The sequence below is a fragment of the Vipera berus genome (genome assembly GCF_964194415.1).
Source record: "Vipera berus genome assembly, chromosome: 2".
NCBI classification, from domain to species: Eukaryota; Metazoa; Chordata; class Lepidosauria; order Squamata; family Viperidae; genus Vipera; species Vipera berus.
The window spans coordinates 96,346,805-96,359,572 of NC_138203.1; the positions used below are offsets into that span (position 1 = coordinate 96,346,805).

The window sequence follows — 12,768 nt, forward strand, 5'->3', positions numbered from 1 at the left end:
ACCATTTCAGACAAATGGCTGTCCAGTCTCTTCTTAAAAACTTCCAGTGTTGGAGCATTCACCACTTCTGGAGGCAGGTTGTTCCACTAGTTAGTTGTTCTAACTGTCAGGAAGTTTCTCCTTAGTTCTAGGTTGCTTCTCTCCTTGACTAGTTTCCATCCGTTACTTCTTGTTCTGCCTTCGGGCACTTTGGAGAATAGCTTGGCTCCCTCTTCATATTGGAACACTTCTATCATGTCAACCTGGTTCTTCTTTTCATTAAACTAGACATACCCAATTCCTATAATTGTTCTTCATGTTTTAGCCTCCAGTCCCCTAATCATCATTGTTGCTCTTCTCTGCACTCTTTCTAGAGTCTCAACATCTTTGTTTATTGTGGCAACCAAAACTGGATGCAATATTCCAAGTGTGGTTGTACCAAGGCATTATAAAGTGGTACTAAAACTTCATGTGATCTTGATTCTATCTCTTTGTTAATGCAGCCTAAGACTGTGTTGGCTTTTTTTGGTGGCAGCAGCACACTGCTGGCTCATATTTAAGTGATTATCCACTAGGACTTATTACTATTGAGCCAGGTACCACCTATTCAGTAAAACAAGATTACACTATATAATTTCAACAAACAAAAAACAGCAACAAAATTCAAACAAAGGGCCAAGGATAGCAAGCAATAAATATTGTCTAAGTTAAAGTAATAATTTAACATTGCTTTAACTACTATTAAAAATGTTCCAAGATATTGATTTCTGTTTCATACTGGCCAATATATTGATTATTCTTTTATATTGCCAAGAAACATAAATAACACCAAGGTATAATATATGCAGTTTTAAATAAATTTAAAAACATTTATATTTTCACCATTATTATCAAGGATCAGCTTGGTTTTTGATGGAAGGACTACTGAAAGAAACATTTACAAAATAGGATTTAAGACCTCTGATTTGATGCCTATGACTCAGGTCGCATAGCATGTTAGTTTCTGTTTTCACAAGATAAGTGAAGCTAACCTAAATTAGCACACTTTTTGCAAGAAGTACTTTTGCTATTTTACACCTACCTGTTCTAAACTGTAGGAAAGGTATTATGATAAGACACCCACAGAAATGCTATTACTAACCATGTTAGCCTTCCACACTGAGCCCTTTTATTGGCTTGTTCTGTGTATGTCATTCTTTCAGGTTGTTCGACATAGAAGTCTTTCTCAACACGAGCAACAATGGTTCCTACCACAGCTTCTTTTCTTGTTGCCGTTGTTATCTGTTCTGAGGAAAAAATACATGTGCAAATTGCTTTAATTATTCCCGGCAGAAAGCTAAACAGTACACTTACAGTTAAAGAAACAATCTATCCATAAATAGTTAAAGCTCCAATTAAAAAAAATCTTTATTTTCTGTTCTAAGATTTGTTTGACTTAGAATGGGAGGGTTATACTGGTCCCTGTGAGATTTTGCAAAGGCCACTCAAATGATTGGGACTAATACAAAGCAAAGTGTGGATTGCGTCAGGCTGGATCTGACCCACACACACACACACAAATTCACACTATCTTCTCCCTGTTGCATATTGAGATTGGAATGTTGGGTAACCCACCCTTTCTTCTCATAGCACATAAATTCATATTCTGATTCTCCCTTATTTTTATTTTATTTTTTCTACTCAATTAGATCCGCTTCTCTGAGATTTTTTGGCAAGGTTTTTCAGGAGTGGTTTGCCATTGTCTCCTTCCTAGGGCTGAGCGAAAGTGTCTAGCCCAAAGTCATCCAGCTGGTTTTGTGCCCAAGGTTGGACTAGAATTCACAATCTCCCAGTTTCTAGCCCGATACCTTAACCCAGACATGTCAAACACAAGGCCCGGGGGCCGGATCCGGCCCGCAAAGTGGTTTCATGTGGCCCGCAAACCCATCCTGGAAACAGTGAGGGAACGGCCCCTACTGCCTTGGCCCTGGCCCAGAAACCCTCCTTCTGCCAGAGACCCTCAGATCTTTCCCACTCCTGCCCAGGCCCCCATAGGTACCTTTGATGCGAACGATGTAGAGCTGGCCACGCCCACCCAGTAGGCCATAAGCACTCTAGCCACGGCCACCCAGTAGGCCACGCCCACCCAGGCCACACCCACCTGGCCCCGAGGGCAACCGCAATGCTGATGTTTGACACCCTTGCCTTAACCACTAAAAACTGAAATTCCCAAAGTTCAAATGTTGCAGAAAAGTACGATTATTTGAAAATTTAATGAACTTTCTAACCCCACTTATCTGAAATAAAAGAAATACACTCTAATGAAGTACTTAGAATAAAGATATAAGCATTATTATTTATTGTTAATATGGCAGTTTTGTACCTGTACTCTCAACACTATAAAAATAATCATCAGGAGTGAAACCAGCTTCAAGCAATGCAGTTCGACATGCACCTCTAACTACTTCTTTGGCGAGTTCTCTGAATTCTGACAAACGAGATGCCACCTAAAATTTCAATGTAATTACATGTAAATAGTTATTAAATTTCAGCTAATATTATTGATATAAAATCTTGAACAACTGAAACATAACACTCACATCTTTCAGCTGACAGAACTGAGTACCTTTAAATTCTATCAATGTATATATATAGCCCTTTTCAACTTGACAAAGCACCATGTCACCAACTCGATAACACATTTCTTGGATGTTTAGAATTGCTGGTCTCAAACACTGCAAAACAGAACAAATGAATAAGACAGAAAGAACTATTAGAAAGTACTCTGTACGTTTTCTGAATAGTACAACAAAAGCAAATTGATTGGCTTTCATATTTACACTATACTCGAGATAAGTTGTAAATCACATCTGTTCTCACATCTGTTCTTTCTACTTTTCTCTGTGTCTCTCATTCCCCCCCCCCTCCATATCATGATGGACTAAAGGGGTCTTGGCATATTAACAGAGAAGTTGTCCAAATTGACTTCTAGATGTGCATAGTTGATGGCTTCTGGATATTAGTGTCTCTCACTGAGCTCCCATATATTAAAATCATTGTCTTGACTACACAGAGTCAAAGTCATGCAAAGTCATGTATTATCAAATATATAATGTCAGCAAGAACCCATATTTTGTTGTTGCTTTTTTAAAAGCAAATGAAAACAAAAAACAAAAAACAGCTTTCCAATTTTTTTCCAAAATAATAGATTTTCAAATTCCATCCAAGGAAAAGATGCTCCGCATACTATATTCACTAAGGAAAGGAAGGAGAGGCTGTATTTTCCAGTAATTAAAAATATTCTCCAGATAGAAAAACTAGATATCATCACCAGCCAGTTTTGGTCTAATAGTTAAGGCACTAGGCTAGAAACCAGGAAACTTGGGCATGAAAGCTGGCTGGGACTCTCTCTCTCAGTCCAACTCACCTCACAGGGGTGATGTGGGAAAAATAAGAGGAGGAAGAAGTATTGTGTGTGTGTTTCATCATAGCATCCCAGTTCCCTTTAAAACTGCTCCGTGTGCACAGGTAGACCTTTCTGAAGAGCACAGAAGCAGATCGAAGGAATTATTGGGAGAGAAGAGAATAAGGGAAAAACTTCCCCTTTGTATTAACAGGCATTTCTGATAGTTCCATTGTTTTTCCGTTTGTAAAATATTTCTTTCTGTGATGAGAGGGTAAAATTGGCTCTCTTCCAGGAATAAAAATCTCTGTGAACTTTTTAGATTATGAGCTTTATTGACTTTCCGTACTAACTAAACTCTAGCAGCACTAATTCAGAGCTGTGGAGCTACAGCTATGTTAATATCAATATATTTCACACTAGGAAACTGCAGTACACTGTAAATCATTTTGATATTAAAGAGTGACGTCTTCAAAACAAGGCAATGCTTTTAGATTGTCCAATGTCCTTCACATGCATTATTTCAGTAATAAAAACACAATACATACAGCATTAACGATAAATAAATTCTTCTGTAAAGCTCGGCGACATGAATTGATCTTTTTGCAGCGGACGTTCTTCCTCCATACATTAAACGACTTCCATTTGCGGAATATAGCAAATATAGTAATTTTGATAAGTGCCCTATGATAGACATATTCTTGCTCCCAGCGTTCAAGTTCCAGGTATTCAACTTCTCCATTACATGTATGAATAACTGCTTGTGGACTAATAGTGTAGTAGTCATTTTTGTTAATGCAGTCATAGCTTACAATTCTAAAAATAAATAAAAACATATTGCTTAATAGGATAAATTAATTGCCAAGACCTGTATAAGCAATGATGGACTAGCTACGTATGCCTATTCTGTACCTGTAGGATATAGAACCTGATAGAATAATACTTGTTATTTTCAGTGTTCTTATGTATTCAAATTGCCATTCCATATTATGGGTTTTGCTACCAATTTATTAATTTTCAAGGAGGAATGGTGGCAATCAATATAACTTTTTTTTAAAATCATGGCAGGACCTTTTCTGACACATCCTGGATAACAGAACATGTTGCATTGTTTCTTTAATTATTAGATGCAGCCTTAATCCACCAGATTTAGATAAAATCTATAACAAACTGCAATGGCATGAAGCTAATTTTTATTTATCCAGGATGGAGTGGAGTGATTCAGAATGGCGCTGGTTTCAGCATCAATGCAAATGATAGTGCTACAGCAGATGTATTTCCCACCCACCCAAACTTTTGTTGTTCACATGAAAGACATAAATCAGGGTTTCTAAATGCATTAGTACTCAAATGTCCCTGCTCAATTTTTGTACAATTTAGCATACTTCATATTTGCATAAAGCTCTATCCTGCATCAAAGTGTTGTCCCACTTTGCTAAAAACAGCAATGTGTGTTCTCGCCTTGCTAGATTAGGGGACAGTATATTTTGATCTTAGCAAATCTTGTTCTGAATCTGAATATTGGGTCATGCTCTGCAATGAGTGAATATTCCAGTTCATGCCTACAAAGCATATTACATGATCTCTGCATTGTTCTAATGAAATGACAGAGATTTTCTCCCCATCTCTTACAGCAATAGACTGCTAATTTACCACAGTATTTAAGTTGCCTGAATACATGATTACTGGGTATACAATAATTGTCAATCTATGCTGGTAGTTGGTATATAAATTACCTGACAACACTATATTGTAAAACATACATTTGGCATACTGTCTTTTTATGTTGCCACAACTGTTTGAAAAAAATCCCATATACATTCATGTACATAGCCTATGTCTTTTGAGTTGTATACATTATATAACTACATTTTTAATCAAAAATTAACATTGTTTCTTAATTGATAATTTCATTTAACTTTCCCCTTTCGAAGGAAAAAGACACAAGCTTTCAAATTTTAGCACCATATCTATGTCAAAACATATACATATAAGAAAAATATAGAAATTAGATATAACTATATTATTTCTATGAGTATGTATATTAACCACCAGTAGAACAGGAGATTGGTATTATAAGTGGTAAATCTGGAATTCATGTTAAACATAAAATTATTATTTTTTTAACATACAATTGCTTCAACATTTAAAGGTAACTCACTTTAGGTTATATGAGTCATACTCAATTGATGATTTAGGCACTGCAGGAGTCAAGTACAGAAATCCTAGGTTTTTGTTTTCACATATTATTCTTATAATCTGTAGAGGCTCTGTAATATTAGCTTTAATTACTTCTTCTGGATCACTAAATGTACGTAAAGGTGGAGCCAAACTCGGTTTGCAAACACTTGTCTTTAATACACTACGCGGTTGCTTAGGAGGAGTTGGAATTCGTACCATTGCACTCAGCAACTGCAATAATAAAGGAAAGTAACTTATATATAACTCCACTTTTTTTTTTAAAAAAAAGGTTCTATTGATTTCCTGGGTTTTTTGAAAACCCAGCATCATCTTGTAGATTCTTAGGAGTATAAAATCACAGATTTACTGCATAATAATAACATTTACAACTGCTTCCCTAATATTTTTTAAAACAATATCATGGTTTATCAATATATATATATATACTAGCATAGCAATGAATATTGGTCTAGCAAGAAACGTTCTTCCTTCAGAATGGCTTATAAAAGGATGGAAGCTTTCCCTTCCTAAGTTAAATTAGCAAGAAGTTCCACTTTCTTCTGTACTGTGGAAAATAAATTATGTTTCATTCAAGCAAGCATGGCTTGGAAGTGTTTTGAGGAAACCATATTCAGGTATCCATTTCAGATTTAATGAGAAATGTTATTATCTGAAAGCTGCAGTGTTTCTGAGCTCTTTGTTGCAATCATGTGAGAGGGCCAGATAACCTGGATTCCTGAGGCAAAGCCTCCCTCCACACTCCACATTCACAATTCAACTGGCCCAATACCTGCACATTACTTTAGTGCTTACAGTATGACAGAATAGCACTCTGCCAGCATTCTCGAGGGTTTATTTATTTAATGCCTGTTTACTCATAACATTTGTTTACCACCTGAAACCAGACAGTCTCTAAATTGCTTACAGAATTTACATACAAATGCAAGGCAAGTTGCCATAGTAATTAAATGGTAATCCAATTATGCTACAGTTTAATTCATGTTAAATAACAAATACATTGAATTTATTTATTTATTTATTTATTTTTATTTTTATTTTAATCCCATTTATATCCCGCCCTTCTCCGAAGACTCAGGGTGGCTTACAATCTAAGCACAAATCAAATGTGCTTAGCAATAGCCTTCATTCTATGTATATGCCTGCTTATTAGGGCTTTCGCCCCCACCCCCAGCCAAGCGGCATTAAAATTGAATATGGCACTGCTTGTACAATTAAAACTTGAAACCTTCTGGAAAACCCATGTTTTCACCTAGCTCCAGAAGGCTCTAGAACAGGGGTGTCAAACTCAATTTCATTGAGGGCCGCATCAGCATTGCGGTTGCCCTCAAGGGGCTGGGTGGGTATGGCCAGGGTGGGCGTGGCTAGAGTGTGTATGGCCTACTGGGTGGGCGTGGCCAGCTCTACATCGTTCGCATCAAAGGTGCCTATGGGGGCCTGGGCAGGAGTGGGACAGATCTGAGGGTCTCTGGCAGAAGGAGGGTCTCTGGGCCAGGGCCAAGGCAGTGGGGGCCGTTCCCTCACTGTTTCCAGGGTGGCTTCGCGGGCCACATGAAACCACTTCGCGGGCCGGATCTGGCCCCCGGGCCTTGTGTTTGACATGTCTGCTCTAGAAGGTGGGAGGCGGGTATCTTTGCCTCAGAAGGCAAGCTATTCCAGGGGAAGAGAACTGCTACTATATAGACAATGCTTATTGCAGAGCCCACTCCTGACATACTTTCTGATAGATGAGGACAGTCAGCAGATACTACTTAGTTCTTCGGGTAGAATGAGCAGAAACTACTAAAGAAAGGTGGTCCTTAAGATATTTAGGCCATAAAACCTGTAGGGTTTTGTAGGTAGCGACAAGTTCCTTGAATTACACTCAGAAACAAATCAGTAGTTAGTGCAGCTCCCAGAGCAGAAGTGCAGCGTGGCAGTATCATCCTTTTTATTTTTTTGTATGTAAACTTCAAAAACTTTCAACATTTATTTTGAAAATGTTAACTATGAGTTTACATAGAAGTTAAGTAGCAAGAGAAGAAAAAAACACTGTATTGCCATTTTAGATTAATACTACACAACAGTGGTACAAAGATGAGGAAAAATAAGAAAAACAGGACCGCCATCGGTCTTAAAGTGAACCTCCTTCAGCAGGCGAGAACCATTCATGGCAAGTTTAAAAGCAGCTTCAAATAAGGAAAAAGTACAACTGGCCATGCACACATCTGAACAACTCTTACATCAATAGGGCAGTGAAATCTCCTGTTATGTATTGTTTCAAATTTAAATAAGTGGAAAGTGACCTGATTTTGGGATAATACAGTATGACGTTTTTAAAGCATGCTGAAAAAGTGAAGACTGCAGTTTCAATACAGATATTTTATTACCGTAACTCTAACATGCAAGCAATGCCTTTAAAATTATTTTTGTTTGAAGTAATAAATTGTAAGTGCCTTGAACATACAGGTAGTCCTTAACTTACAACAGTTCTTTTAGTGACAGTTTGAAGTTACAAAAGTTACGGTACTGAAAAAAATGACATGATCGTTTTTCACACTTATGTCCGTTACAGCGTCTTGTGATCAAAATTCAGACACTTGGCCATTGACTCTTATTTATGATTGTAGTGTCCAGAGTCACATGATCAACTTTTACGACCTTCTGACAAGCAAAGTCAATGGGGAAGCCAGATTCACTTAACAACCATGTTGCTAACTTAACAACTGCAACAATTCACTTAAAACTGTGGTAAAACGTCTTGTTGATCAACAGAAATTTTGGCCTCAACTGTGGTCGTAAATCGAGGACCACCTGTATTTGATTTGAAGGGAAGATTAAAATATTTAAATAAAAGTATGCATGCACAATGGACAGACAATACCTGTCTTTCTTTAAGTTCTTCATGGAGTTCAGATGAAATTGCCTCCACCATACCAGGCCATTTTCTTTTCTCTGCTGAAGTTGTAGGCTTTAATACTCCAGCTGCTAACAATTTTTCCCTGTTTTTCTGGTATATATATTCAGGTTGTTTTTGATGCTGATATGTTTTTAAGGCAGGCTAAATTGGAAATAAAGTAATTTTTTAAAAATGAATAAATCATCCACAAAAAGGTTTTCTACACGTTAATAGACAATACAATTAAATTAGATAAGCATAGACCCAGTCATTGTTCTTTAACTGTGGATAGGGAAGACAGCATGTAACACTAGGCAGGAGTCTGATAAGTTGAAAAACCATGCTTTTGTTTTGCATGGGTGACATATTCGCTTAAAGCAAAGATTCACACTGCAAGTGACTTATAGCATTTTCTAAAGACATCCAACCATCCTGTGTTAATAATAGTGATGAGAAGTCTTTAGTTCCCTGATTTTAATATGTTTTAGGAACTTTATGGCTTGCCCTACGTATTAGGCTGGTTTTATCTCATTGGGTAACAATTATTTACAAGGGTCAAAATTTCAGAGTTACAGAATGCATTAATTAGTCTTTCTTAAGATAACTATTGTAGATTGCAAGTTTAGGAAGTTTGGTTTTTCTACTAAGAGATCCATGAAATTTTAGTTGTAAGGAAATTACCTTGATTAGGATTAATTTGACATGACTGATCTCTCTAATGTTTGATATAATTTAATCAAACAGAAGAACAGTATTTCCCCAAACCTTTTTCTGATAAGCAATTGTCAATCTAACGTTAACCTGTTTTATATCCACATTTCAAAACTGATAACATAAAATTATAGCCTTAATTTGTTTTCTCTCTATAAATATAAGACAACATATCTGAAAAAAACCCCACAACTTTTTCCAAGTAAAAAAATATAGTCTTAAAATCAAAATCAACCTACTAAAGGTTCTAGCTTTATGGGCTGCTGCCGCTTTCTAGTTCTTTCTTGAGATTTTGTATTATGTTCAAATTTCAGAGCTTCAGGATTTGGTACCATCTGTTTTGGAGCCACGCTAGTCAGTCTACTTCTTAATTCATTTATTGAAGGAGAAGTTTTCCCATTAGAAGATTCTTCACTTGAACTCTGATTACTTCTACTAGCTGTTGATTCCAGTGATGGGATAGAAGGTAATAAGATTCTTTTTGACATAGTGAGTGGCCTGAAAATAAAATATGCAACCGATTTTGAAGTCTTAATATAAACAAACTGCCTTACAAACATTAACATGTAACCAAGAAAAAGGCAAATGGATAAGAATATAAAAAGAAAATACCTATTGCTGTAACCACATTAGGATCTGAGAAACATCATACTGTTCGAGTATCTCATTTGTGGGAGGGATCAAGATGCAGCATAAACTTATCTGTCTGTCTATTTGCACACAGGCAAATAATATAATTAAGTATTATTTATTCTGTTGAGAAGTTGAACCCGTGTCCCGTTCTCTATGCATCTATTTGAAGTGTACTGAACCTGCTCTTCTATGTGTCTGTTTCAGAGAAGGGAAGAAAAAAATGGAGAGGAAGAGGAGGAAGAGGAGGAAAGCAGAAGCTACCTTTGGGTAGAAGGACACAATTTTAATGATGGGACGGGAAAGGGAAATAGTTGGCACCCTCGATTGCCCCTGGACGAGGCAGTTTTTGGAAACCTGGGTCAAATGCCTTTTCCAAAAGGGATGTTGCTAAAAAAAAAACTGGATAGCATCCTGTCGAGGCTGCAATAGTCGGAGCAACAGAATTCCCTCCCTCTTCCCATTTTTAGTAAATAAGAGGGGACACCTGCGGGGTTAACTGTCTGAGGAACTTACCTTTCCCGCCCAGAAGCTACAGAAAACTTCGCCCTCCAGAGAGTCCACCCGTTGCCAAGCAACAGTCCCCTGTACCGTATCCCAGCATTCACCGGGCGGGACGCGACGAAGCCAGGGGAGGGCCCGGGAACAGTAGTTTTCACTCTGGTTGCTACGCGACGACTTCCGTGTCTCACCTGCGATAGCTCTCGGGTTAAGTGAGCCCCGCCCTCGTTTTCTCCCCCTGCTCCGCTCACCCGACTCCCCGCCGCCCATCGCCAGCCAAGCCTCGGCTGTCCGAATTAGGCCACCCATTTATCAAAGACATTAACGCTTAATCCTTGCCAACCCCTGCCATCCAAAGCATCGACAGATCTTAGGCATTTCTTGATGGATCTAGAACCGCTGCCCCGTCGGGACAGTCTAACTCAGGGGTAGGCAACCTCGGCTCTTTTATGACTCATGGACTTCAACTCCCAGAATTCCTGAGCCAGCCATGCTGGCTCAGGAATTCTGGGAGTTGAAGTCCATGAGTCATAAAAGAGCCGAGGTTGCCTACCCCTGGTCTAACTGATGGAATAAAAGTCCAAATACCCCACAGTATTATTGTCCCCATCTATTGTAAAGGCAGCGAAGTAGATGGATAAAACAGCCGTCTAATCAGTTTTTCCACCAGCTCTGCAAAGCATTGTGCATTCCATCCATTCATTATTATTATTATTATTATTATTATTATTATTATTATTATTATTATTATTATTATTATTATTATTATTATTATTATTATTATTATTATTATTATTTTGCTCTAAGGTTAAGTGCCTAATTTATTGTGTCTTGCATAGGAGTTTCCAAGTTTAGTGGAGAAACTTTTTTCTTTAGTCTTATATCGTTTGGGCGACATCTAGTGCCAGCATGATGCTGTACTTTTGGTTGAGCGCAGACCTGCGTCTTGTGAATCTTCAAATAGTTGGAAAGAATATTGAAGAAAGATATTCTTGGTGAGGAGTTTGTAATGAATCCAGAGAAGTTTAATTGGATAGACAAGTGCTACCTCAGATAGTGAACTGATGAAATGTTTTTTGCTGCTTGTGATCTTTATAAGAAAAATATCAATATTTTGCCATGCAGTCAAGTTTAATAATTCCTATTTTTCTTTTTTGTAATTTTAAAAAAAATCTCTTTTGGTATACTGAAGTGATAAAAAACCCACCAAAGAATAAATGTTTGACAAAAACCAGAGTCTTCTGGTATTATGGGTGGCCATAATACATAATACATAATACATACATAATACAATAATAAAAAGAGCAAAGTGACTTAAGAGTAACAGCATACATTTCGTCTGTTACATGGAAAAGAGAGCTCAGTATATGAGCATAAAACTAAATAGAATGCTGTTAGGTGATTTGTGGATGTTCAGAAAGAAAGATTGAATGCTGAATTTGTTATTTAAGAAATATGTAAAACAAGAAAAGGCCAACAATAAATCTTCACTGAATACAGAATGTAATGACTAGTGTGAAAGATATATGGCAAGGTGATGTGCTCTGCAAAATAAATAAATAAATAGGCTCACAAAACAAATGTGATAAAGAATGAGTGGAAGGGAAATAGAAAAAGAAAGTTGTGGTTGATGGAGAGGATGAAATCCTCAAAGACAGATGAAAATTTAAAGAACAAAAAGCAATGTCCAAGCCAGAGGCTATGGGTTCAAGTGCTGCCTTATGCATGAAAGCCAGCTGGGTAACCTTGGGCTAGGCGCTCTCTCCCAGCCCCACTCACCTCAGAGTTGTTATGGGGAAAATGAGAGGAGGAGGGAATATTAAGTATGTTTGTCACTTTGAATTATTTTTTAATAAAAGCAGGATTACAAAAAATGAGGCAGAGTAAGGACACCAATAGAAACAAGGACAGTTTGTAAAGCTAGAAAAGTGGAGAAGAATGGTGATGGGAACAGATTGGACTGAATTCTTTTTTATCTCATGCCTTAATATCTTTGGCATATTAATTTTTAGTCCGTTTCTTTTTTCTAACATTGCTTTCCTAAAGGGAATAGTGTAATAGGTATAGTATAGATATATATAGGTAGTCCTTGGCTTATGACCACAATTGAGCCCAAAATTTATGTTGCTAAGTGAGAAATTTGGTAAGTGAGTTTTGCCCCATTTTAGGGCTTTTCTTGCCACATTTGTTAAGTGAACCACTGCAGTTGTTAAGTTAGTAACACAGATGTTAAGTGAATCTGGCTTCCCCATTGACTTTGCTTGTCAGAAAGTTGCACACCCTGGCACACAACATCCATCATAAATATGAACCAGTTGTCAAGCCTCCAAATGAAATCACTTGACCATGGAGATGGTCATAAGTGTGAAAACGATCACTAAATGAACTGTTGTAAGTCGAGGACTACCTGTATTGTATGCTTATATTTCTTTTTCAGAAGTCTCTCTCTCTCAAACAGGATGTTCATTGTCTTTTTAACACCCAACAT

General features: G+C 37.4%; 1 protein-coding gene across 1 annotated transcript in view; it reads right to left on the reverse strand.

Annotated features, from left to right (window-relative positions):
• DNAH6 (dynein axonemal heavy chain 6) overlaps nucleotides 1–9,637 on the reverse strand; it is a gene marked incomplete at its 5' end in the record, with an annotated part of 184,661 nt that extends 175,024 nt beyond the window's left edge. The window contains 7 exons of the mRNA XM_081318905.1: nucleotides 1,121–1,265; nucleotides 2,342–2,465; nucleotides 2,559–2,693; nucleotides 3,910–4,177; nucleotides 5,523–5,773; nucleotides 8,424–8,600; nucleotides 9,389–9,637. Coding sequence (XP_081175031.1) covers nucleotides 1,121–1,265; nucleotides 2,342–2,465; nucleotides 2,559–2,693; nucleotides 3,910–4,177; nucleotides 5,523–5,773; nucleotides 8,424–8,600; nucleotides 9,389–9,637 — 1,349 coding nt within the window. The remainder of the gene's footprint in view (nucleotides 1–1,120; nucleotides 1,266–2,341; nucleotides 2,466–2,558; nucleotides 2,694–3,909; nucleotides 4,178–5,522; nucleotides 5,774–8,423; nucleotides 8,601–9,388) is intronic.
• Between the last annotated feature and the right edge of the window lie 3,131 nt (nucleotides 9,638–12,768).